The 27940-nt window shown below is 43.8% G+C and overlaps 2 protein-coding genes and 2 long non-coding RNA genes across 16 annotated transcripts; 2 read left to right on the top strand and 2 right to left on the bottom strand.

Moving 5' to 3' along the window:
* Nucleotides 1-815: 815 nt before the first annotated feature.
* LOC118402691 (39S ribosomal protein L2, mitochondrial) lies at nt 816-15531 on the bottom strand. Its single transcript, XM_052477429.1, has 6 exons — nt 15456-15531; nt 12723-12817; nt 5327-5504; nt 4875-5016; nt 1465-1580; nt 816-1065 (listed from the first exon to the last, which is right to left on the bottom strand). The coding sequence occupies exons 2-6, from the start codon at nt 12792-12794 to the stop codon at nt 938-940; spliced, it is 636 nt and encodes a 211-aa protein (XP_052333389.1). The 5' UTR covers nt 12795-12817; nt 15456-15531; the 3' UTR covers nt 816-937.
* Nucleotides 5898-8762, top strand: LOC127911264 (uncharacterized). 12 transcript variants are annotated; one of them, XR_008077638.1, is made up of 5 exons: nt 5898-6074; nt 6161-6247; nt 6549-7023; nt 7666-7967; nt 8096-8762. It is a non-coding gene; the product is annotated as an uncharacterized LOC127911264 (long non-coding RNA). The 12 variants fall into 12 exon arrangements; XR_008077646.1 differs by having other exon boundaries at nt 7666-7924; nt 8011-8103; XR_008077643.1 differs by lacking the exon at nt 8096-8762 and having other exon boundaries at nt 7666-7794; nt 7838-8087.
* Nucleotides 9341-10054, top strand: LOC127911265 (uncharacterized). The gene is made up of 4 exons (XR_008077647.1): nt 9341-9418; nt 9457-9608; nt 9647-9798; nt 9913-10054. It is a non-coding gene; the product is annotated as an uncharacterized LOC127911265 (long non-coding RNA).
* Nucleotides 15532-20621: 5090 nt separating the features above from the next.
* On the bottom strand, nt 20622-27631 carry si:ch73-288o11.4 (beta-microseminoprotein). 2 transcript variants are annotated; one of them, XM_052477430.1, is made up of 4 exons: nt 27477-27631; nt 22277-22385; nt 21914-22016; nt 20622-21019 (listed from the first exon to the last, which is right to left on the bottom strand). In XM_052477430.1, exons 1-4 carry the CDS (start codon nt 27477-27479, stop codon nt 20890-20892), a joined length of 345 nt encoding a protein of 114 aa, XP_052333390.1. In that variant the 5' UTR covers nt 27480-27631; the 3' UTR covers nt 20622-20889. The 2 variants fall into 2 exon arrangements, with proteins under 2 accessions (XP_052333390.1, XP_052333391.1); XM_052477431.1 differs by lacking the exon at nt 27477-27631 and adding an exon at nt 26747-26849.
* Nucleotides 27632-27940: the final 309 nt, after the last annotated feature.

Consider the following 27940-nt stretch of genomic DNA (forward strand, 5'->3'; position numbering starts at 1 on the left):
GGGATTTAGGGGACAGGTTACCTGCAGCACAGATAGGGATCAGGGGTTAGGGGTAAAGGTTACCTGCAGCATGGATAGGGATCAGGGTTAGGGGTAAAGGTTATCTGCAGCATGGATAGGGATTAGTGGTTAGGGGTAAAGGTTATCTGCAGCATGGATAGGGATCAGGGGTTAGGGGTAAAGGTTATCTGCAGCATGGATAGGGATCAGTGGTTAGGGGTAAAGGTTACCTGCAGCATGGATAGGGATCAGGGGGGGTTAGGGGTAAAGGTTATCTGCAGCATGGATAGGGATCAGGGGTTAGGGGTAAGCACGGTTATCCTGCAGCATGGATAGGGATCAGGGGTTAGGGGTAAGTGGTTAGGTTACCTGCAGCACAGATAGGGATCAGGGGTTAGGGGACAGTTTACCTGCAGCACAGATAGGGATCAGGGTTAGGGGTAAAGGTTACCTGCAGCATGGATAGGGATCAGGGGTTAGGGGGACAGGTTACCTGCAGCACAGATAGGGATCAGGGTTAGGTTAGTTGTTAGGATAAGGTTACCTGCAGCACAGATAGGGATCAGGGGTTAGGGGTAAACCTGGTTACCTGCAGCACGGATAGGGATCAGGGGTTAGGGGTAAAGGTTACCTGCAGCACGGATAGGGATCAGGGGTTAGGGGTAAAGGTTACCTGCAGCATGGATAGGGATCAGGGGTTAGGGGACAGGTTACCTGGGTTTAGGGGACAGGTTACCTGCAGCACGGATAGGGATTAGGGGTTAGAGGTCAGGTTACCTGCAGCACGGATAGGGATCAGGGGTTAGGTTACCTGCAGCACGGATAGGGATCAGGGGTTAGGGGGGTTACAGGTTACCTGCAGCACGGATAGGGATCAGGGGTTAGAGGTAAAGGTTACCTGCAGCACGGATAGGGATCAGAGGTTAGAGGTCAGTCGTTAGGGGTAAAGGTCACCTGCAGCACGGATGTAGGTGGCTCCTTTCCCAGGATACAGTTCCAGGTTGTTGACCAGAGTTCCAACAGGAAGAGCTCCCAGGGGGAACGAGTCTCCTTCTTTAGCCGAAACTAGAGAGGACATCATGACAGAAACATTAGATTATTATACAGACATATAACATACATAACAGACTTGAGAGCTCCATTATCTCGTGGAGAGGACAGGTGGGTTAGAAACAGCTCCGTTATCTTGAGGACAGGTGGCTTAGAAACAGCTCAATTATGTTGTGGAGAGGACAGGTGGGTCTAGCCCGGGTTAAATTCCCAATCTGGCCATCATGGCCACCAAACCTTCCCTTAGAATTGGCTCAATCATCCCCCTTCCTCTCCCCTGTAACTATTCTCCCGTTGCTGCTGTAAATGTGTTCAGTCAAATTACCTGGTAAATTAAGGATACAATAAATACAGTAAGGCAGGAGGTTTGACTGAAACTTCCTCACCGTGCAGCAGCTAGGATGGAGGTCTTACCTGCCATGCGGCCGATAGTCCCAGAGGTTTTAATGAGGTCTCCAACTTGCATGTTCTCTGTAGCAATAATCCAACGCTTCCTCTTGCCTCCGGCCACCAGAGCTATTTCTGCAGATCTGTTACGAAAGACCAATAGGTATCACTTAGACAGCGAACGTCTTCTAGATTCACATAGAAAAAGACCAATAGATACACTACAGGTTAAAAGTTTTAGAACACCTCCTCATTCAAAAGGTTTTTCTTTATTTTTCCTAAAAATAAAAGTTCACCGTCAACGGCATTTACACCGAACATGTGTAAATATTTGTATGAACATAACAAGACTCAACAACTGAGATAAACTGAACAAGTTCCACAGACATGTGACTAACAGAAATTGAATAAATGTGTCCCTGAACAAAGGGGGGGTTAAAATCAAAAGTAACAGTCAGTTATCTGGTGTGGCCACCAGCTGCATTAAGTACTGCAGTGCATCTCCTCCTCATGGACTGCACCAGATTGGTCAGTTATTGCTGTGAGATGTTACCCAACTCTTCCACCAAGGCACCTGCAAGTTCCCAGACATTTCTGGGGAAAAATGGCCCTGGCCCTAGCCCTCAACCTCCGATCCAACAGATCCCAGACGTGCTCAATGGGATTGAGATCTGGGCTCGTCGCTGGCCATGGCAGAACACTGACATTTCTGTCTTCCAGGAAATCATGCACAGAACGAGCAGTATGGCTGGTGGCATTGTCATGCTGGAGGGTCATGTCAAGATGAGCCTGCAGGAAGGGTACCACATGAGGGAGGAGGATGTCTTCCCTGTAACGCACAGCGTTGAGATTGCCTGCAATGACAACAAGCTCAGACTGAGGATGCTGTGACACACCGCCCCAGACCATGACAGACCCTCCACCTCCAAATCAATCCCACTCTAGAGTACAACGCTCATTCCTTCGACGATAAAAGCGCATCCGACCTCGGTGTAACGCACATGGAATCATGTAGTAACCAAAAACAAAAAGTGTTAAACAAATAAAAAATATTTTAGATTCATCAAAGTAGCCACCATTTGCCTTGATGACAACTTTGCACTCCTGGCACTCTGTACCAGCTTTCAATTAACAGGTGTGCCTTATTAAAAGTTCCTTTGTGGAATTTCTTTCCTTCTTAATGCATTTGAGCCAATCAGTTGTGTTGTGACTAGGTAGGGTGTTGTGACTAGGTAGGGTGGTATACAGAAGATAGCCCTATTTGGTAAACGACCAAGTCTATATAATGTAAAGAACAGCTCAAATAAGCAAAGACAAACAGCAGTCCATCATTACTTTAAGACATGAAAGTCAGTCAAAATGGGACATTCCAAGAACTTTGAAAGTTTCTTCAAGTTTCAGTCGCAAAAACCATCAAGCTCTGTGATGAAACTGGAATGGCGGTCTGAAAACTTAGTTTCCCAAGCCTCAGAAATTGCAGCCCAAATAAATGCTTCACAGAGTTCAAGTAACAGACATCTCAACATCAACTGTTCAGAGGAGACTGCGCGAGTCAGGCCTTCGTGGTCAAATTGCTGCAAAGAAACCACAAGTAAAGGACACGAATAAGAAGAGACTTGCTTGGTCCAAGAAACGAGCGGTGGACATTAGACCGGTGTAAATTTGTTCCGACCCCGCGTCTTTGTGAGATGTGGTGTGGGTGAACGGATGATCTCTGCATGTGTATTTCCCACCATAAAGCAAGGAGGTAGGAGGTGAGATGGTGGTGCTTTGATGGCAACACTGATTTATTTAGAATTAAAAAGGCACACCTAACCAGCATGGCTACCACAGCATTCTGCAGTGATACGCCACCCCATCTGGTTTGCACTTAGTGAGACTATTATTTGTTTTTCAACAGGACAATGACACAACACCTCCAGGCTGTGTAAGGGCTATTTTACCAAGGAGAATGATGGAGTGCTGCATCAGATGACCTGGCCTCCAAAATCCCCGACCTCAACCAAATTGATATGGTTCAGGATGAGTTGGACAGCAGAGTGAAGGAAAAAAATATTTATAATTTTTAAAGTAGCAGCAAAATAACAAGCCAGGCTATATACAGGGGTACCGGTACAGAGTCAATGTGTGGGCGCACCGGTTAGTCGAGGTAAAATATACATGTAGGTAGAGTTAAAGTGACTATGCATAGATTATAAACAGAGTAGCAGCAGAGTAAAAGAGGTCAGGGTAGCCCTTAATTAGCTGTTCAGGAGTCTGATGGCTTGGGGATAGAACCTGTTAAGCCTATTGGACCTCAACTTGGCGCTCTGGTACCGATTGCCGTGCAGTAGTAGAAAGAACAGTCTATGACTAGGGTGGCTGGAGTCTGACAATGTTTAGGGCCTTCCTCTGACACTGCCTGATATAGAGGTTGTGGATAGCAGGAAGCATGGCCCCAGTGATGTACTTCCAAGGCTGCTGCTACTCTTCCCGGGGTCCGGCAGAATTAAGGCAGTTACAAAATTTCCAAAAAGATTACAATTCATTTTCACAACACACTAAGCCCTCAGGCCCCTACTCTACAACACAAAATCCATGTGTACGTGTGTTTATATGCATGTGTCTGTGCCTGTGTTGCTTCACAGTCCCTGATGTTCCATAAGGTGAATTTTTACCAGTTTTAAAAATATATATTTTTAAATCTGATTCTACTGCTGCACCGAGTTCCATGTAGTCACGTCTCTATGTAGTACTGTGGAATAGAGTTCCATGTAGTCATGGCTCTGTGTAGTACTGTGGAATAGAGTTCCATGTAGTCATGTATCCATGTCGTACTGTGGAATAGAGTTCCATGTAGTCATGGCTCTATGTAGTACTGTGGAATAGAGTTCCATGTAGTCATGGCTCTATGTAGTACTGTGGAATAGAGTTCCATGTAGTCACGGCTCTATGTAGTACTGTGGAATAGAGTTCCATGTAGTCACGGCTCTATGTAGTACTGTGGAATAGAGTTCCATGTAGTCACGGCTCTATGTAGTACTGTGGAATAGAGTTCCATGTAGTCATGGCTCTATGTAGTACTGTGGAATAGAGTTCCATGTAGTCATGGCTCTATGTAGTACTGTGGAATAGAGTTCCATGTAGTCATGGCTCTATGTAGTACTGTGGAATAGTGTTCCATGTAGTCACGGCTCTATGTAGTACTGTGGAATAGAGTTCCATGTAGTCATGGCTCTATGTAGTACTGTGCGCCTCCCATAGTCTGTTCTGGACTTGGGGGACTGTGAAGAGACCTCTGGTGGGGCATGTCTTGTGGGGCATGTCTTGGGTGTCTGAGCTGAGTGCTAGTAGTTAAAACAAAACAGCTTGGTGCCTTACAGGGGTAAGGTGGGGGCCACCAACAGGGGTAAGGTGGGGGCCACCAACAGGGGTAAGGTTAAGAGTAATTCTCGTACCTGCAGGGGTCATACCGGACCTCCATCACCCTCTCCTCGAAGGTCTGCTCCTCTCTGCCTGGTTCATAGCGGAGACGTTGGAAGTCAATCCAACGGTATCTCTGTTTATGGCCTCCTCCAATGCCATGTGTACGAACCCTGCCTATTGGTTAGGAGGGAAATATAGCTCAACCAATGGTATGTCTGTCCCAGTCAGTCTCACTGTCTGATGGTGTACTATGGGTAGGATGTAGGTAGGGGTTAGTCTGTCTGATGGTGTACTATGGGTAGGATGTAGGTAGGGGTTAGTCTGTCTGATGGTGTACTATGGGTAGGATGTAGGTAGGGGTTAGTCTGTCTGATGGTGTACTATGGGTAGGATGTAGGTAGGGGTTAGTCTGTCTGATGGTGTACTATGGGTAGGATGTAGGTAGGGGTTAGTCTGTCTGATGGTGTACTACGGGCAGGGTTACCAGAGTGATCTCTGCCTCCAGTCTTCTTCATGCCTATAGGTCTAACGGTGTATTTCTCCCTCTGTTTCCATGCGTTTCTGTTCTGCTCCAGACAGGATGTAGTCAGGAAGCCTCTCCACCCAGAGCAGGTTAGAAACATGGAGCTGGTCTGGGCCCGGAGCACCGTTTGTCCTGCTGTCTATGAACAACAAACACAATGCATTTGGAAAGTATTCGGACCCCTCGACTTTTTCTACATTTTGTTAAGTTAGCCTAATTCTAAAAATGGAGAAAATGTTTTTCATCAATCTACACAACCCATAATGACAAAGCAACAACTGTTTAGAAATGTTTGCAAATCTATTAAAAATAAACAGAATAGTTTATTTACATAAAAGTATTCAGACCCTTTGCTATGAGACTCAAAATTGAGCTCAGGTGCATCTTTTTTCCATTGATCATCCTTGAGATGTTTCTACAACTTGGAGTCCACCCGTGGTCATTTCAACTGATTGGACATGATTTGAAAAGGCACACCTGTCTATACAAGGTCTCACACTTGACAGTGTATGTCAGAGCAAAAACCAAGCAATGAGGCCAAAGGAATTGTCCGTAGAGCTCAGAGACAGTATTGTGTCGAGGCACAGATCTGGGGAAGGGTACCAAAACATTTCTGCATTGAAGGTCTAAGAACACACTGGCCTCCATCATTCTGCAGCATTGAAGGTCCCCAGAACACACTGGCCTCCATCATTCTGCAGCATTGAAGGTCCCCCAGAACACAGTGGCCTCCATCATTCTGCAGCATTGAAGGCCTAAGAACACACTGGCCTCCATCATTCTGCAGCATTGAAGGTCCCCAGAACACACTGGCCTCCATCATTCTGCAGCATTGAAGGTCCCCAAGAACACAGTGGCCTCCATCATTCTGCAGCATTGAAGGTCCCCAAGAACACACTGGCCTCCATCATTCTGCAGCATTGAAGGTCTAAGAACACACTGGCCTCCATCATTCTGCAGCATTGAAGGTCTAGAACACACTGGCTCCATCATTCTGCAGCATTGAAGGGGTTCCCTGAACACAGTGGCCTCCATCATTCTGCAGCATTGAAGGTCCCCAAGAACACAGTGGCCTCCATCATTCTGCAGCATTGAAGGTCTAAGAACACACTGGCCTCCATCATTCTGCAGCATTGAAGGTCCAGAAGAACACAGAGGCCTCCATCATTCTGCAGCATTGAAGGTCCCCAGAACACAGTGGCCTCCATCATTCTGCAGCATTGAAGGCATCCCTCAGAACACAGTGGCCTCCATCATTCTGCAGCATTGAAGGTCCCCAAGAACACAGTGGCCTCCATCATTCTGCAGCATTGAAGGTCTAAGAACACAGTGGCCTCCATCATTCTGCAGCATTGAAGGTCCCCAAGAACACAGTGGCCTCCATCATTCTGCAGCATTGAAGGTCTAAGAACACAGTGGCCTCCATCATTCTGCAGCATTGAAGGTCTAAGAACACAGTGGCCTCCATCATTCTGCAGCATTGAAGGTCCCCAGAACACAGTGGCCTCCATCATTCTGCAGCATTGAAGGTCCCCAGAACACAGTGGCCTCCATCATTCTGCAGCATTGAAGGTCCCCAGAACACAGTGGCCTCCATCATTCTGCAGCATTGAAGGTCCCCAGAACACAGTGGCCTCCATCATTCTGCAGCATTGAAGGTCCCCAGAACACAGTGGCCTCCATCATTCTGCAGCATTGAAGGTCTAAGAACACAGTGGCCTCCATCATTCTGCAGCATTAAAGGTCCCCAGAACACAGTGGCCTCCATCATTCTGCAGCATTGAAGGTCCCCAGAACACACTGGCCTCCATCATTCTACAGCATTGAAGGTCCCCAGAACACAGTGGCCTCCATCATTCTGCAGCATTGAAGGTCCCCAGAACACAGTGGCCTCCATCATTCTGCAGCATTGAAGGTCCCCAGAACACACTGGCCTCCATCATTCTGCAGCATTGAAGGTCTAAGAACACAGTGGCCTCCATCATTCTGCAGCATTGAAGGTCCCCAGAACACACTGGCCTCCATCATTCTGCAGCATTGAAGGTCTAAGAACACAGTGGCCTCCATCATTCTGCAGCATTGAAGGTCCCCAGAACACAGTGGCCTCCATCATTCTGCAGCATTGAAGGTCCCCAGAACACACTGGCCTCCATCATTCTGCAGCATTGAAGGTCCCCAGAACACACTGGCCTCCATCATTCTGCAGCATTGAAGGTCCCCAGAACACACTGGCCTCCATCATTCTGCAGCATTGAAGGTCCCCAGAACACACTGGCCTCCATCATTCTGCAGCATTGAAGGTCCCCAGAACACAGTGGCCTCCATCATTCTGCAGCATTGAAGGTCCCCAGAACACACTGGCCTCCATCATTCTGCAGCATTGAAGGTCCCCAGAACACACTGGCCTCCATCATTCTGCAGCATTGAAGGTCCCCAGAACACAGTGGCCTCCATCATTCTGCAGCATTGAAGGTCCCCAAGAACACAGTGGCCTCCATCATTCTGCAGCATTGAAGGTCCCCAGAACACACTGGCCTCCATCATTCTGCAGCATTGAAGGTCCCCAGAACACACTGGCCTCCATCATTCTGCAGCATTGAAGGTCCCCAGAACACAGTGGCCTCCATCATTCTGCAGCATTGAAGGTCTAAGAACACAGTGGCCTCCATCATTCTGCAGCATTGAAGGTCCCCAGAACACAGTGGCCTCCATCATTCTGCAGCATTGAAGGTCCCCAGAACACACTGGCCTCCATCATTCTGCAGCATTGAAGGTCCCCAGAACACACTGGCCTCCATCATTCTTAAATGGAGAAGTTTGGAACCACCAAGGTTCTTCCTAGAGCTGGCCGCCCGGCCAAACGGAGCAATCAGGGGAGAAAGGCCTTCGTAAGGAAGGTGACTAAGAACCCGATGGTCAATCACAGAGCTAGAGAGTTCCTCTGTGGAGATGGGAGAACCTTCCAGAAGGACAACCATCTCTGCAGCACTCCACCAATCAGGCCTTTATGGTAGAGTGGCCAGACGGAAGCCACTCTTCAGTAAAAGGCAAATGACAGCCCTCTTGGAGTTTGCCAAAAGGCACGCAAAGAGTCTCAGACCATGAGAAACAAGATTCCCTGGTTTGATGAAACCAAAATGTAACTCTTTGGCCTGAAAGCCAAGCGTCATGTCTGGAAGAAACCTGGCACCATCCCTACGATGCAGCATGGTGGTGGCAGCATCATGATGTGTGGATGTTCTACAGTGGCAGGGACTGGGAGAATAGTTGGATTGAGGGAAAGATGAATGGAGCAAAGTACGAAGAGATCCTTGATGAAAACCTTCACCCCAGTCTGAGGTCCTGAGCGCTCTGGAGAAGGTTCACCGTCCAACAGGATAATGACCCTAAGCACACAGCCAAGACAACGCAGGAATGGCTTTGAGACAAGTCTCTGAATGTCCTTGAGTTGCCCATCCAGAGACCTGCAAATAGCTGTGCATCAACACTCCCCATCCATCCTGACAGAGTTTGAGATAATCTGCAGAGAAGAACAGGATACACTCCCCAAATACAGGTGTTCCAAGCTTGTTGCGTCAAACCCAAGACTGAAGGCTGTAATCGCTGCCAAAGATGCTTCAACAAAGTACTGAGTAATGAATACTTAAGTAAATGTGATACATTTTATTTGCAAACATTTCTAAACCTGTTTTGGCTTTTCATTATGGGGTATTGTGTGTAGATTACATTTTAGAATAAGGCTTTAACGTAAAAAAAAAGTAGAAAAAAGTCAAGGGGTCTGAATACTTTCCAAATTCACTCACTCATACTCCACACAGTAACAGTCAAATGTTTGGACAAGGATTTCTCTATTTTTAATATTTTCTACATTGTAGAATAATAGTTAGGACAAACTATTAACACATGAAATCATGTAGTAACCAAAATATTTTTTTAAAACACCTTTGCCTTGATGAAAGATTTACACACACACACACACACACACACAAGTTCACCTGCAATGCTTATCAAATCAAATCTTATTTGCACCAAATACAATGATGAATACAACAGGTGTAGTAGACCTCACAGTGAAATGATGAATACAACAGGTGTCGTAGACCTCGCAGTAAAATGCTGAATACAACAGGTGTCGTAGACCTCACAGTGAAATGCTGAATACAGCAGGTGTAGTAGACCTCACAGTGAAATGCTGAATACAGCAGGTGTAGTAGACCTCACAGTGAAATGCTGAATACAACAGGTGTAGTAGACCTTGCAGTGAAATGCTGAATACAGCAGGTGTAGTAGACCTTGCAGTGAAATGCTGAATACAGCAGGTGTAGTAGACCTTGCAGTGAAATGCTGAATACAACAGGTGTAGTAGACCTTGCAGTGAAATGCTGAATACAACAGGTGTAGTAGACCTCACAGTGAAATGCTGAATACAACAGGTGTAGTAGACCTTGCAGTGAAATGCTGAATACAACAGGTGTAGTAGACCTTGCAGTGAAATGCTGAATACAACAGGTGTAGTAGACCTTGCAGTGAAATGCTGAATACAACAGGTGTAGTAGACCTTGCAGTGAAATGCTGAATACAACAGGTGTAGTAGACCTCACAGTGAAATGCTGAATACAACAGGTGTAGTAGACCTTGCAGTGAAATGCTGAATACAACAGGTGTAGTAGACCTTGCAGTGAAATGCTGAATACAACAGGTGTAGTAGACCTTGCAGTGAAATGCTTGCTTACAAGCTCTTAACCAACAAAGCAGTTTTTCCAACAGTCTTGAAGGAGTTTCCACATATGCTGAGCACTTGGCTGCTTTACCTTCACTCTGCGGTCCAACTCATCCCAAACCATCTCAATTGGAAAAATAGTGTAAATATTGTTTTTCCTTGTTTTTTTCCCGTAAATTTATATATTTTTTATTATCACTTTCCATCTACAGACTGAATATACTCTCCTGCATCCCTTCCTCACCCAATGTGGTACGGATCTGATATTTTTAATACTTAAGAACTCCCGTAAAAAGCAAGCCAGCTAACTTGCTACTAGCTAGTAGTCAGTTAGCCATTGCTAGGCCCATCTCCCGGCAAGCTGAAGAGGCCAATCGCCAGTCCTTGGGCTACAATACCTGGACCCCTGCCGACCCATCACGACTGGACTACCAACGCAATTCCGCCCAAGGTTTTTTTTCAACAGACTCCTCTGTCGCAACGTTGCCTGAATGCTCATCCGCTAGCCACGGCCCGCTAGCTGTCTACAGCACACCAGACTGTTACATTAGGAAAACAATTTCAAACAGAAATTTGCATCCTGTAGCACTAACTCCAGTAAGTTGTGGGACACTAAAGTCCATGGACAATAAGAGCACCTCCTCCCAGCTGCCCACTGCACCGAGGCTAGGAAACACTATCAATAAGCATTTTTCTTCACCTGGCCACGCTTTTCACCTGGCTACCCCTACCCCTGTCAACAGCCCTGCACCCCTCACTGCAACTTGCCCAAGCCTCCCCATTTCTCCTTCACCCAAATCCAGATAGCTGATGTTCTGAAAGAGCTGCAAAACCTGGATCCCTACAAATCAGCTGGGCAAGACAATCTGGACCCTCCCTTTCTAAAAATGACCTGCCGAAATTGTTGCAACCCCTATTACTAGCTTGTTCAACCTCTCTTTCGTATCGTCTGAGATCCCCAAAAATTGGAAAGCTGACGCGGTCATCCCCCTCTTCAAAACGGGGGGGACACTAAATCCAAACTGCAACAGATCTATATTTATCCTACCCTGCCTTTAAGGTCTTCGAAAACCAAGTTAACAAACAGATCACTGACCATCCCACCGTACCTTCTCCGCTATGCAATCTGGTTCCGAGCTGGTCATGGGTGCAGTTCAGCCACGCTCAAGGTCCGAAACGATATCATAACCGCCATCGATAAAAGACAGTACTGTGCAGCAGTCTTCATCGACCTGGCCAAGGCATTCGACAGTCAATCATAGAGTGCAGTGTGTCAAATCGGAGGGCCTGTTGTCCGGACCTCTGTCAGTACCTAGGGGTGCCACAGGGTTCAATCCTCGGGCCGACTCTTCTCTGTATACATCAACGATGTCGCTCTTGCTGCTGGTGATTCTCTGATCCACCTCTACGCAGATGACAACATTCTGTAGACTTCTGGACACTGTGTTAATAACTAACCTCCACACCAGCTTCAATGCCACACAACTCTCCTTACGTGGCCTCCAACTTCTCTTAAATGCAAGCTCTTCAACCGGTCACTGCCCACACCTACCCACCTGTGTCATTCTCTACTTTTTGCCACGACCGTAAATCTACAGTTGAAGTCGGAAGTTTACATACACCTTAGCCAAATACATTTAAACTCAGTTTCACAGTAAAAAAATCCCTGTCTTAGGTCAGTTAGGATCAGTCAGTTATTTTGAAAATGTGAAAATGTCAAAATAGTAGAGCGTGATTTATTTCACCTTTTATTTCTTTCATCACATTCCCAGCGGGCCAGAATTTTACATACACTAAATTAGCATATAGTAGCATTGCCTTTAAATTGTTTAACTTGGGTCAAACGCTGTTCTGGGATTGATTTGCACTTTTCACACCAAAGTACGTTCATCTCTAGGAGACAGAACGCATCTCCTTCCTGAGCGATATGACGGCTGCGTGGTCCCATGGTGTTTATAATTGCGTACTATTGTTTGTACAGATGAACGTGGTACCTTCTGGTGTTTGTAAATTGCTCCCAAGGATGAACCAGACTTGTGGAGGTGTCCAATTTTTTTTCTGAGGTCTTGACTGATTTCCCCATGAAGTCAAGCAAAGAGGCACTGAGTTTGAAGGAAGGCTTTGAAATACATCCACAGGTACACCTCCAATTGACTCAAATTATGTCAATTAGCCTATCAGAAGCTTCTAAAGCCATGACATTTTCTGGAATTTTCCAAGCTGTTTAAAGGCAGTCAAATTAGTGTATGAAAACTTCTGACCCACTGGAATTGTGAAACATTGTAATTATAAGTTAAATAATCTGTGTATAAACAATGGTTGGAAAATGTACTTGTGTCATGCACAAAGTAGATGTCCTTAACCGACTTGCCAAAACTATAGTTTGTTAACAAGAAGTTTGTGGAGTGGTTGAAAAACCAAGTTTTAATGGCTCCAAACTAAGTGTATGTAAACTTCCGACTTCAACGGTCTCTATCTGGCCTTAGTCCTGCCTGACCGTGCTCTGTCCTGATGTCTAAACAGTCATAGGAGTCAGCTGGTCAATACATAGTGTATAGCACAAAACAATACAAAGCTATTATAGATGTCCCCACTGTCTACGATGCTGTTTGATTAGATATGGAGACTAGAGCCTACCTGGGTTGGTAATAGAGCCGGCCAGGAGAGGGACAGGGACCGCAGAGCTCGGGATAAAGATGCCACCGCCATGATGACAATCTCCAGAGGAAAGCCTGATGGGTCAATTAATGATTAACATTCACTCTCAGTCACATCATTAGGTTGAATCCTAGACCGGGTTGAATGAATGAATAATGTTAACTACCTCCAACAATCTCAGTCACTTTATTAGATTTAGTGAATGAATAATGTTAGCTAGCTACACTGGCCCCGCCCTGGCAGTTCTGCCGCCCTAGGCGAGTCAAAAAGTAAAACACAAGACTTGTGCAGCCTAGTGTCAGCCCACAATGCAATTTTATGAATACTCATCGATGTGGTACCATTTGTAAAACAGGCTGTTGCATAGTCTTTATTAGCCTGCAGAACTGATTCATGACAATAAAGCCCACAGAGAAGGAGGGGAACTTAGTAGCCTAATTCCATTAAATACTGTACATTTTATTTAGACTTCTGTTTTTAGGATATGGTGTTAACATGTTTTGGGCATTTTCACACAGTTCTGAGCTGATCATTTGTTATATTCTATTTTCTTTCTCCATTTGTTCTGGTTGGTTTCACATTTCCAAATGTTAAATTAACATGTTCATGCTAGTCATTTGTTTATTGGAGAAGATGCTCACATTAAATCCATTTATGATTATCATTAAGCATCACTTACGTGTCCCAATCTTTATATTACTTTCACTTATTTGATCGTCCAACAACATGCGGGAGGAAACAGCGCACTGAGATAAATATTTTGCGCCGACTTTGGCAAAGTATGCACTGCTTATCATGGGAGGCATCAGAGCTAACGTAAATAGCCCATATACCACTAGGTCAGAAAAGTCTTCATTGTCTTTGGGCAGAATTGTGTTGGAGCAAGGGATGGGCGATATGGGCTAAAACTCATGTTGATTTTTAAAAAATGTTCTCTAAATAAGCATGGTTGTAAAAAGTAATGGTCAAATGCACTGCATTTAAACAGTCAGCAATAATAATATTAATTCAGAGGTAAATAATACCGAGGTTGAATACAAGTATTCCACAACCACTAATAATTTTACCAAAATAGTTGTACCTGCTTTTTTCCCCGATAATCATTGATCTGGCTTTCAGCTCTGTCTACAAAAAAAACAATTGTGACAAATTTAACCAGAACCATGCATAATGCACATGAATTATAATGCACATGAATTAATTAGGTAACAGGCATTATAGAAAATGAACACCAGTCTCATAATCTCTAAAGCACAAGCCCACGTGCTAGTGAGTAGCCAGCTAATATTTATGTTTCAAGTTTGGCCAACTTGGATCTGAGTAGAATTTGACAAGTTCTGAATAGTTAACGAGGCATAACAGTTGAATTGTTAACAACACAACCTTCTGTCCGTCTCAAACTGTTTGAATAGCATGCTAGCTTGTCCACTTTGTTCAGATGTTGAAATCAAGAGGCTTACCTTATTTCTCAGAGTGAGAAGAGTTACCAATTGCTTTTAGCGTATTGCACATTTATAAAATCAGACTAAACAACTAGCATAACAATATTTGACCAAATTACAGCTAGCGATACATGGTAACATAACGTGCGCGTGACAAAATGAGCATTCATGTTCATTGGTACATCCGTTTTAGTTTGTCTGCTCTGCTCGAAAGTTGAAGAGTTGAAACAAACAGGGTATGGTTCAAAAGGCTAACTTCTATTACAGCAAAATAATGTCTCCATATTACCAATTGTTGGACCAAACCTCAAATGCAAATAGCGAGTTTATACTGCTTGTCAGAGAGGAAGAAGTGATCTCATCTTTGTTATTATGAGTGGAGGGGAGAAAGAGGCAAAGCGAGTTTTTTTGTCCGTTTCTATGAGCGCATTTTAAATCTAAACTTGTCGGCTGCATTCCCGCATTTGGGATAAAGACATGAGCATCTCATCACTATAAACAGATCTCTAGTGTAAATGGGAAGGTGCACAGAACAGAAGGAGCGAACGAGAACAATAGAAAAAACCAATACAAGAACAAGCGGACATAAACGCTCATAAAAACAAATACAAAAAAACTTGCTTCTGCAATACTGGCATTTGGAATATTGCGCAAAAACATGTTTGAATTCATTCGACATATCGCCCTAGTTGGAGGTGTCTTGGTCAGTTTAGCTCAGAAAATACCGACCTCACTCTGCTGCCTATGGGCAGGACAGACCTGTAACTACAACAATCTCAGTAATTTATTCGGTTGAATGAATATGTTAACTACCTACAACATTCATGTTACTAGGTTGAATGACTTAATCATGTGTCAGTAAAAAATCAGGTTGAATGACAGAGTAGCAACAAGCTGCTTATGGGCTGGAGACCAATTTTGGGAAAACCTGCTGTAAATCACTAGTTAGTTTAGACACAGCTAGTTAGCTAGATAGCAAACTGATACAGTATACATGTTCACCTCATAAACAAGCTGTCCACGTTTAAACAATATATGTATCAAGTTGTCTAGCTAATTTGATAAGTTATCGTAGCTTGCTAATAATGACCCAAAATGGTGATAACGTTGCTGTGCGCATCTCGAAGGTAACGACGTTACAACACGAGACAGAAATAGCATCACATAACCCGTAGCGTCGCTCTAAATACAATACTCGTTTTGGCATTCATTGCTGAAAGTCGTGGATTTCATGAGCTACATGTTTCGGTAATTTTAGCTCCATAGCCACCTGAAGTTATTTCGTGCCTCCACTCGATTCTGCTTGTCCTTCAGCACGCTGTGTCGCACATAACTGACGTCCGAAGGTTCTTCTTCTTCGCCGGTCGCGCTCATTCTTCTTCGGTGGGGTTTAACGGCGGTTGGCATTCAATGTTAATGGTGCATTACCGCCACCAGCTGGACGGGACATTTAACAATCAAATACAACATATATTGCGGGAAAGGGATAAAAAATGACATCATTCAAAATCCAAAAAATAGACATGTCAACAAATTAAACCCATCCCACTTCTTCAATTACAGTCCATCACAAAACATTCACAGACAGGATTTCTTGCACAGCCTCGGCTGTGAAATCACAAAGACCCAATGTAATTGTGTCATTTTGGAGTCACCTTTATTGTAAATAAGAACATAATATGTTTCTAAACACTTCTACATTAATGCGGATGGTACCACGATTAAGGATAATCCTGAATGATTTGTGAATAATGATCAGTGAGAAAGTTGGTTGACAACCGCAATTTAAAAAAATATATATATATTTTTTATTTCACCTTTATTTAACCAGTTAGGCTAGTTGAGAACAAGTTCTCATTTACAACTGCGACCTGGCCAACATAAAGCCAACATAAAGCAAAGCAGTGCGACAGAAACAACAACACAGAGTTACATGGAATACACAAACGTACAGTCAATAAATAACACGATAGAAAAAAAAGAAAGTCTATATACAGTGTGTGCAAATGGCATGAGGAGGTATGGCAATAAATAGACCATAGTAGCAAAGTAATTACAATTTAGCAAATTAACACTGGAGTGACAGATGAGCAGATGATGATGTGCAAGTAGAAATACTGGTGTGAAAAAGAGCAGAAAGTAAATTAAAACAATATGGGGATGAGGTAGGTAGATTGGGTGGGCTATTTACAGATGGACTATGTACAGCTGCAGCGATCGATTAGCTGCTCAGATAGCTGATGTAAAGTTAGTGAGGGAAATGTAAGTCTCCAGCTTCAGCGATTTTTGAAATTCGTTCCAGTCACTGGCAGCAGAGAACTGGAAGGAAAGGTGGCCAAATGAGGTGTTGGCTTTGGGGATGACCAGTGAGATACACCTGTTGGAGCGTGTGCTACGGGTGGGTGTTGTTATCGTGACCAGTGAGCTGAGATAAGGAGGAGCATAACCTAGCAAAGACTTGTAGATGACGTGGAGCCAGTGGGTCTGGCGCCGAAAACTTAGCGGGGGCCAGCCGACTAGAGCAAACAGGTCACAGTGGTGGGTGGTATAAGGTGCTTTAGTAACAAAACAGATGGCACTGTGATAGACTGAATCTAATTTGCTGAGTAGAGAATTGGAAGCTATTTTGTAGATGACATCGCCGAAGTTGAGGATTGGTAGGATAGTCAGTTTTACTAGGGTAAGTTTGGCGGCGTGAGTGAAGGAGGCTTTGTCGCGAAATAGAAAGCCGATTCTAGATTTGATTTTGGATTGGAGATGTTTGATATGAGTCTGGAAGGAGAGTTTACAGTCTAGCCAGAACCCTAGGTATTTGTAGTTTCCACATATTCTAGGTCAGAACCGTCCAGAGTAGTGATGCTAGTCAGTCAAAAGCATGCATTTGGTTTTGCTAGCGTGTAAGAGCAGTTGGAGGCCATGGGAGGAGTGTTGTATGGCATTGAAGCTTGTTTGGAGGTTAGTTAACACAGTGTCCAAAGAAGGGCCAGATGTATACAGAATGGTGTCGTCTGTGTAGAGGTGGATCAGGGAATCACCCGCAGCAAGAGCGACATCATTGATATATACAGAGAAAATAGTCGGCCCGAAAATTGAACCCTGTGGTGCCCCCATAGACTGCCAGAGGCCTGGACAACAGGCCCACCGATTTGACACACTGAACTCTATCTGCGAAGTAGTTGGTGAACCAGGCGAGGCAGTCATTTGAGAAACCAAGGCTATTGAGTCTGCCAATAAGAATACGGTGATTGACAGAGTTGAAAGCCTTGGCCAGGTCGATGAAGACGGCTGCACAGTACTGTCTTTTATCGATGGCGGTTATGATATCATTTAGTACCTTGAGTGTGGCTGAGGTGCACCCGTGACCGGCTCGGAAACCAGATTGCACAGCGGAGAAGGTACGGTGAGATTTGAAGTGGTCAGTGATCTGTTCATTAACTTGGCTTTCGAAGTCTTTAGAAGGGCAGGGTAGGATGGATATTGGTCTGTAACAGTTTGGGTCTAGAGTGTCAACCCCTTTGAAGAGGGGGATGACCGAGGCAGCTTTCCAATCTTTAGGGATCTCAGACGAAATGAAAGAGAGGTTGAACAGACTGGTAATAGGGGTTGCAACAATGGCGGCAGATAATTTTAGAAAGAGAGGGTCCAGATTGTCTAGCCCAGCTGATTTGTACGGGTCCAGGATTTGCAGCTCTTTCAGAACATCTGCGATCTGGATTTGGGTGAAGGAGAAGCTGGGGAGGCTTGGGCAAGGAGCTGCGGGGGGTGCGGAGCTGTTGACCAGGGTAGGGGTAGCAAGGAGGAAAGCATGGCCATAGAGAAATGGTTATTGGCAATGAACACCACAACAGCACAAGCTGAGAAAATTGGAATCATTGTGAATGCAGCTGAATAAAATAAAAGTATGCACTTTAAAGACCCAAACTAACCAGAATAGAAAGAGGAGTGGGAGGCCCCGGTGCACAACTGAGCAAGAGGACAAGTACATTATAGTGTCTAGTTTGAGAATCAGACACTTCACAAGTCCTCAACTGGCAGCTTCATTAAATAGTACCCGCAAAACACCGGTCTCAACGTCAACTCCGCTGTTCTGTGAAGGGAGTAGTACACAACGTTGTACGAGATCTTCAGTTTCTTGGCAATTTCTCACCTTCATTTCTCAGAACAAGAATAGACTGACGAGTTTCTGGCCATATTGAGCATGTAATCGAACCCACAAATGCTGATGCTTCAGATACTCAACTCGTCTAAAGAAGGCCAGTTTATTGCTTCTTTAAATGAGAACAACAGTTTTCAGCTGTGCTAACATAATTGCAAAAAAGTTTTCTAAAGATCAATTAGCATTTTAAAATGATAAACTTGGATTAGCTAACACAACGTGCCGTTGGAACACAGGAGTGATGGTTGCTGATAATGGGCCTCTGTACTTGGATTAGCTAACACAACGTGCCGTTGGAACACAGGAGTGATGGTTGCTGATAATGGGCCTCTGTACTTGGATTAGCTAACACAACGTGCCGTTGGAACACAGGAGTGATGGTTGCTGATAATGGGCCTCTGTACTTGGATTAGCTAACACAACGTGCCGTTGGAACACAGGAGTGATGGTTGCTGATAATGGGCCTCTGTACTTGGATTAGCTAACACAACGTGCCGTTGGAACACAGGAGTGATGGTTGCTGATAATGGGCCTCTGTACGCATATGTAGATATTCCATTAAAAATAAGCCATTGCCAGCTTCAACAGTTATTTACAACATTAACAATGTCTACACTGTATTTCTGATCAAGTTGATGTTATTTTAACGGACAAGAAAAAATATTTTTTATTTAAAAAACATGGTAATTTCTAAGTGACTTTTGAACTGTGGTGTATATACATATTGTGCATTCAGAATGAATTCAGACCCATCGTTTTTTTCCACATTTTATTACGTTACTGCCTTATTCTAAAATTGATTAAATCGTTTTCCCCTCATCAACCTACACACAATACCCAATAATGACAAAGCAACAACAGGTTTTTAGAAATGTGTGCAAATTTATATATATTTAAAAAATGGAAATATGACATTTACGTAAGTATTCAGACCCTTTGTATGACACTCAAAATTGAGCTGAGGTGTATCCTATTTTCATTGATCATCTTTGACAGACAGACAGACAGACAGACAGACAGACAGACAGACAGACAGACAGACAGACAGACAGAAAAATAAATTAATAAACCGTAAAATAGCATTGTATCTGGTGAACACATTTCCTGTGTTGGCTGATTGGTTGGCTATTTGAGCCAGCACAGTGGGCCTTACCATTCTTGGGTAGCGGAATGACGATTACTTCCCTCCAGGCCTGAGGGCACACACTTTCTAGAAGGGTAGATTGAAGATGTGGCAAATAGTAGTGGCAATATCGTCCGCTATTATCCTCATTAATTTTCTATCTACGATGTTAGACCCTGGTGGCTTGTTATTGTTGATAGAGAAATTATTAACTTTAGTTTTATTTATGAGAGGTATTGACATGTTGAATGCACCGAGCTGTCTGTCTAAACTACGGGCACACAGCTTGGACACCCAAGCATACCCCACAAGACATGCCACAAGAGGTCTCTTCACAGTCCCCAAGACCAGAGCTGACTATGGGAGGCACACAGTACTACATAGAGCCATGACTACATGGAACTCTATTCCACAGTACTACATAGAGCCATGACTACATGGAACTCTATTACACACACACACACACACACACACACACACACACACACACACACACACACACACACACACACACACACACACACACACACACACACACACACACACACACACACACACACACACACACACACACACACACACACACACACACACACACACACAGTAGCATATGCACTATTCACACACATATACATGATTTAGTATTGTAGATATGTGGTAGTGGTGGAGTAGGGGCCTGAATGCACACAATGTGTTGTGAAATCTGTGAATGTATTGTAATGTTTTTAAAATTGTATAAACTGCCCTAATTTTGCTGGACCCCAGGAAGAGTAGCTGCCTTGGCAGCAGCTAATGGGGATTCATAATAAATACAAATACAAAATAGACAACAATAATTGTCTCACCTCTTCCACATTCACAGTTAGAAAATGCGTGTCTTTCTTAATTTGGTCAGTTATACTTGGATGTGTAGGGTTGGCCATGTCTAAATTTGCTAATCTTGCTAAGGAAAAAAATAATTAAAGTAGTTTGGAACTTCAGTGGAACCAACATTTTCCTCAACGAATTCGCTGCTAGACACAGTTTTATTTAGAGCCATGATGGCATCGATCTCCCTTCCATCGCCAATTACTCAAGCAAACAACAAAATTACCTTTAAAAAACAGATTTAAAACCAACTCCTGGAACGGAACGGTCAGGGACACACTAACACAACATTTTTGTTGAACTGTTTTTATTTTTTAGCTGCATTGTTTGTATATCATTATATTTTACATTTGTTGGACTGTTCTGATCTATCAGTGTATCAGTGTTTGTTACTTGTCATGGTTTCTGTTTTTGTGGACCCCAGGAAGAGTAGCTGCTGCTTCTGAAAAAGCTCATGGGGATCCAAATAAACATTGACATGTTCACTGTTGCCTTGTTTTATTTGATGTAAGTTCCATCTATACATGTTGGTGTGTACATGCAACCATGCAGACATTTTTACAAGACCATACTGAAGGAGCTGTTACAGTCCTTGGTCTTGTCTGACTTCATCACCACTCTGTATGAGCAGGCTTTTCTGTCCACCACCAGCTCACACTCTGCTGAGAGATCCACCACCTCTGGGATCCTGACATGGAGAGGAAGGGAGAGGGGGAGAGAGGGAGAGGTAGAAGGGAGAGGGACAGAGGGAATAGGAGAGGTAGAAGGGAGAGTGGGAGGTCAAAGGGAGAGAGGGAGAGAGAGAGAGGGGATGGAGACAGGGAGAAGGGAGAGGGGGAGAGAGAGTTAGAAGGGAGAGGTAAAATGGAGAGGGGGAAAGAGAGAGTGAGAGAGAGAGTGAGAGAGTGCGAGCGTGAGAGAGAGAGTGAGAGAGAGAGAGAGAGAGAGAGTGAGAGAGAGAGTGAGAGAGTGAGAGAGAGAGTGAGAGAGTGAGAGAGAGAGAGAGAGAGAGAGAGAGAGAGAGAGAGAGAGAGAGAGAGAGAGAGAGAGAGGGGGAAAGAGAGAGGAGAGAGAGAGGGAGAGAGAGAGAGAGAGAGAGAGAGAGAGAGAGAGAGAGAGAGAGAGAGAGAGAGAGGAGCGGAGACAGATCAAGGGTCAAGGGTCAGAGGGAGAGGGAGAGAGAGAGAGGGGAGAAAGAGAGAGATAGAGAGGGGGATGGATAGAGATTGATGGGTTGGGAGGGAAAGGCGGGTGGAGATAGAGGGAGTGGTAGAAGGGAGGAGGGGGAGGAAGAGAGGTGGAGACAGATCAAGCGAGAGAGGAGACGAAGAGAGAAGGGAGAGGGGGAGAGAAGGGAGAGGGGGAGAGAAGGGAGAGAAGGGAGAGAAGGGGGTGGAGACAAATAGAGAGAGAAGGGGAGAAAGAAAGGAGGAGGGGGGAGAGGGGGGGTCAAATCAGGCTGTTGTTTGCTGGTTTCAATCTCTCAATATAACTAGTGCATCTCTCATAGAGGTGGAGACAGATAGGGTTATACTCATTCTTATAAAGCTTATTAGAATTTAATACAGAAATCTGGTGTTACCTGTTGCAGCATCCGATGCCTCGCATGGAGCAGGAACAGTCATAGCAGTCCTTCACCCATGAAGAACCAAACACATGCTGCTTTCCCTCCTTATCCACACACCCTACACACACACAGACACACACACACACACACACACACACACACACACACACACACACACACACACACACACACACACACACACACACACACACACACACACACACACACACACACACACACACACACACACACACACACACACACCTGTTTTTGCCAAATTACCAAACGCATACAGCATCACACCCTCCTTATCCTGGTTATAGTGCTAACTTCACTGATTAAAATTGTAATAGTATCGTCGTATAGGACTAGACTCACCCTTTGTTGGAGTCTTGGGGTCTTTGGTCTCCAGCTCCTGGAAGAAGCACTGAGCTCGACACACAACCACCAACATCAGCACACACACTACCACACGGACGAGAGAACCCTGTGACAGACACACGATTGGTTGATTGCAAAGAACACTGAATACTTTTACGCACACCTGCAGGTTAACGCTGGGTTTCTTTATCCTGCGCTAACCTGCGCGAAGTAACATACAAAACATCCCCATTAAAATGTGTCAGTAAACTAGAGATGCCTGCGTCTTAATCCATCAGTTTATGTCAGCTTTCCACATCTGGTACAGCAGACCATGAGACATCCTCAAACGGCCAACAAAACTAATATGAACTCGTCTTGGAAAGGGGAGATTCTCACAAACACGATGGTGTTCTCCGTTTTGACAAGTGTCATGAGAGATGTCTGAATGTAACTGGCAATGTTGTTTTTTTAAATGATGGAAGTATGGAGGTAGTTTTGTGCCAACATAAAAAAGGGTGAAATATTATATCCACTCAAAATTTTGGACACACCAACTCATTCAAGGGTTTTTATTTTTTATTTTTTAATAAATCTTGTAATAAATTATGTAAAAAATCTAATAATGTGTAAATTTGAGCAAGTTGAGATGACTAAACTGCTTGGAGTGACCCTAGATTGTAAACTGTCATGGTCAAAACACATTGATACAACAGTAGCTAAGATGGGGGAAGTCTGTCCATAATAAAGCGCCGCTCTACCTTTTTAACAACACTATCAACAAGGCAGGTCCTACAGGCTCTAATGATGTCTCACCTGGACTACTGTTCAGTCGTGTGGTCAGGTGTCACAAAAAAGGACTAAGGAAAATTGCAATTGGCTCAGAACAGGGCAGCAGGGCTGGCCCTTGGATGTACACAGAGAGCTAATATTAATAATATGCATGTCAGTCTCTCCTGGCTGAAATTGGAGGAGAGATTGACTTCATCACTACTTTTATTTATGAGAGGTATTGACATGTTGAAAGCACCGAGCTGTCTGTCTAAACTACTAGCACACAGCTAGGACACCCATGCATACCCCACAAGACATGCCACCAGAGGTCTCTTCACAGTCCCCAAGTCCAGAACAGACTATGGGAGGCGCACAGTACTACATAGAGCCATGACTACATGGAACTCTATTCCACAGTACTACATAGAGCCATGACTACATGGAACTCTATTCCACAGTACTACATGGAGCCATGACTACATGGTACTCTATTCCACAGTACTACATAGAGCCATGACTACATGGAACTCTATTCCACAGTACTACATGGAGCCATGACTACATGGTACTCTATTCCACAGTACTACATAGAGCCATGACTACATGGAACTCTATTCCACAGTACTACATAGAGCCATGACTACATGGAACTCTATTCCACAGTACTACATAGAGACATGACTACATGGAACTCTATTCCACAGTACTACATAGAGCCATGACTACATGGAACTCTATTCCACAGTACTACATAGAGACATGACTACATGGAACTCTATTCCACAGTACTACATAGAGCCATGACCACATGGAACTCTATTCCACAGTACTACATAGAGACATGACTACATGGAACTCTATTCCACAGTACTACATATAACCATGACTACATGGAACTCTATTCCACAGTACTACATAGAGCCATGACTACATGGAACTCTATTCCACAGTACTACATAGAGACATGACTACATGGAACTCTATTCCACAGTACCACATAGAGCCATGACTACATGGAACTCTATTCCACAGTACTACATAGAGACATGACTACATGGAACTCTATTCCACAGTACTACATAGAGCCATGACCACATGGAACTCTATTCCACAGTACTACATAGAGACATGACTACATGGAACTCTATTCCACAGTACTACATATAACCATGACTACATGGAACTCTATTCCACAGTACTACATAGAGCCATGACTACATGGAACTCTATTCCACAGTACCACATAGAGCCATGACTACATGGAACTCTATTCCACAGTACTACATAGAGCCATGACTACATGGAACTCTATTCCACAGTACTACATAGAGCCATGACTACATGGAACTCTATTCCACAGTACTACATAGAGCCATGACTACATGGAACTCTATTCCACAGTACTACATAGAGCCATGACTACATGGAACTCTATTCCACAGTACTACATAGAGCCATGACTACATGGAACTCTATTCCACAGTACTACATAGAGCCATGACTACATGGAACTCTATTCCACATCAGGTACTACATAGTACTACATAAACACCTTATAGAACAGCGGGGACTGTGAAGCAACACAAACATTGGCGCGCACACACACACACACACACACACACACACACACACACACACACACACACACACACACACACACACACACACACACACACACACACACACACACACACACACACACACACACACACACACACAATAAGACACACACTACGCATACACATGGATTTAGTACTGTACATATGTGGTAGTGGTGGAGTACCGTCCTGGGGGCCACAATGTGTTGTGAAATCTGTGAATGTTTTGTAATATTTTTAAATGGCATATTCTGCCTTAATTTTACTGGACACCAGGAAGAGTAGCTGCTGCCAATCTAACTTATCCTCTGCTGCAGAGGATAAGTTAGATTGCTGCCCAAATAAATGCTTCATATATATATATATATGCTACAAAGAAACCACTACTAAAGTCCACCAATAAGAAGAAGCGCCTTGCTTCGACTTCCAAGAAACACAAGCAATGGACTTTTGACAGACGGAAATGTGTCCTTTGGTCTGATGAGTCCAGATTGGAGATTTTTGGGGTTTGGGTTGCCGTCTCTTTGTGAGACGCAGAGTAGATGAACGGATGATCTCCGCATGTGTGGTTCCCGCCATGAAGCACGGAAGAGGAGGTGGTGTGAAGGTGTGAGGGTAATTTGCTGGTGACACTGCCTTTGATTTATTTAGAATTCAAGGCACACCTAACCAGCATGGCAGACACAGCATTCTGCAGTGATACGCCACCCCATCTGGTTTGTGCTTAGTGAGATTATTATTTGTTTTTCAACAGGACAACGACCCAACACACCTCCAGGTTGTGTAAGGGCTATTTGACCAAGAGGGAGGGTGATGGAAATCTGCATCAGATGACCTGGCCTCCACAATTACCCAACCTCAACCCAATTGAGATGGTTTGAGATGAGTTGGACCGCAGAGTGAAGGAAAGCACCCAACAAATGCTCAGCATATGTGGGAACTCCTTCAAGACTGCTGGAAAAGCATTTTTCATGAAGCTGGTTGAGAGATTGCCATGAGTGTGCAATGCTGTCATCAAGGCAAAGGGTGGCTAATTTGAAGAATCAAAAATCAAACATCAATTTTTTGATTTGTTAAACACTTTTTTTGGTTCCTATATGATTCCATATTATTTCATAGTTTGATGTCTTCACTATTATTCTACAATGTAGAAAATATTAAAAATAAAGAACAACCCAGGAATGAGTAGGTTTGCCCAAACTTTTGACTGGTACTGTAGAGAAAGGGCTTCATTGCCAAAATCCCGAATTATCCCTTTAAAACGCTACTGACTGGAGGTTACATTCACTTGCATGTTAAAACACTCCCACAAGAATAAATTAACATATTATTTGGTCTCTGTCACGTTCTGACCTTTATTTTCTGTGTTTTTGTATTTAGTTAGTATGGTCAGGGCGTGAGTTGGGTGGGCAGTCTATGTTTGTTTTTCTAGGTTTTGGGAATTTCTATGTTTCGGCCTAGTATGGTTCTCAATCAGAGGCAGGTGTCATTAGTTGTCTCTGATTGAGAATCATACTTAGGTGGCCTGGGTTTCACTGTGTGTTTGTGGGTGATTGTTTCCTGTCTCTGTGTGTGCACCAGATAGGACTGTTTTTTGAGTTTTCACATTTCTTGTTTTGTTAGTTTGTTCATGTGTACCTTAAAGCATTAAAAAGTACCATGGACAATTACCACGCCGCGTATTGGTCCTCTGATCCGTTTCGCCTCTCCTCTTCGGAAGAAGAGGAGGAAACTCATTACAGTCTCGTTGATTATGATACCAGACAGCTGCATCTAGGTTCCCTTCTCATGCTTCAAATGAAATATCGACCTATCAGGAGCATTGGAAACCGTAAGGCAGACGAATGTAAAAAATAGTTAAGAGTATAAGAAAAAAGAATCAGTAGGCACATATGTCAAGATAACATAACTCGTGCTATTTCAAATAACTTTATTAGACGAGCCTACATTTTATAAAAATAAATATAGATTATCTAAATATTACGATTGACTTGATCTAGCGCTCTATCATGGAAATTCAGTGTTTCTGCGTGACAATTAAAAGCAATGTTGTTGCGGTTGCAGAAACTGCAGTCATGCTGCATATGTCGGCTCAATCAGACTTTAAAAAGTTTACCTGATTTTCCGCGAAACTTCCGCCATACGGATTGAATCCAGTCCTTAGTTACACATTTCAAAAGTGGACAGTCCAGGGATACGTTCTCCCGATCTTGATCAAAAATGACCATATTAGTTTTGAAAACGTTATTTTTGTAGATAGATTACATAAATTGGAAACAAAAAAAACAAGAATTAGCTACTTCCTTAGAAGTACCAGCTGTTGTTGTGCCCCTCGTCTTACGAGACGCCACTGTTCTGCCGGTACATCAAATAACCAGCCAACTGTATGTTGATGTTGTCTTCGTTCAGCCACGACTCCGTGAAGCATAAGATGTGACAGTTTTTAATGATCAGCTGTGCGAGTGATTTTGGCTCGTTAGTACACTAGCCATTGCTTGTTTCAATAGGCCCTCAGCGCTCACTGACAGACTCAACACAGATTCACACGCAGCGCTCACTGACAGACTCAACACAGATTCACACGCAGCGCTCACTCACACACACACACACACACACACGCACACACGCACACACGCAGCGCTCACTCACACACACATCGCTCACATATTTACTTATTAAATACTTATTAATAAACATCTGATACTAAAGTTGAAATAATAAATTCAATTCATAACTGGCATCAAATGTATGTTTATAACATTTCACAAGTAATATGTAATAACTTCTAATCACAAAACAGAGAGGCCCTACTCTAGGGTCCCTACGATGTGGGTTAGGGTACGTACCATGCTGAAGGAAGTCTTCTTGTCAAAATGTAAGTTGAACTGTCTTATGTCTCCCCGTTCACAGCTTTATATAAGACGTTAATACCCCTCCCAATGTCTTCATATCACACAGTAGTCATAACTGCCCTCCCAATGTATTTATTTAAGTTCGTACACACAGCTGGAGCGCACCTGCTCTCCCCAAAGCTCTATATGCATAGCGAATTTGCCCATAACTCTTAAATCTATCAATCTCTGAACAAAAAGGGAACAGTATTTGTTTAAGGCAGTGCTGGAACAGTAAATACGACTCAAATACACATTCCAGAATGGCCACGTGTCTTCAGTTTTTACTGATGAACTTTGCACAGCTGAGAAAGTGTCTGTAGGGTTAGGGTTAGTGGGTTAGTGTTAGGTTAGTGTCTGTATTTACAAGAGAGGAAACACATACCTAGCAAAACATACATACACACACACACACACGC

Source organism: Oncorhynchus keta, chromosome 24, assembly GCF_023373465.1.
Source record: "Oncorhynchus keta strain PuntledgeMale-10-30-2019 chromosome 24, Oket_V2, whole genome shotgun sequence".
NCBI classification, from domain to species: Eukaryota; Metazoa; Chordata; class Actinopteri; order Salmoniformes; family Salmonidae; genus Oncorhynchus; species Oncorhynchus keta.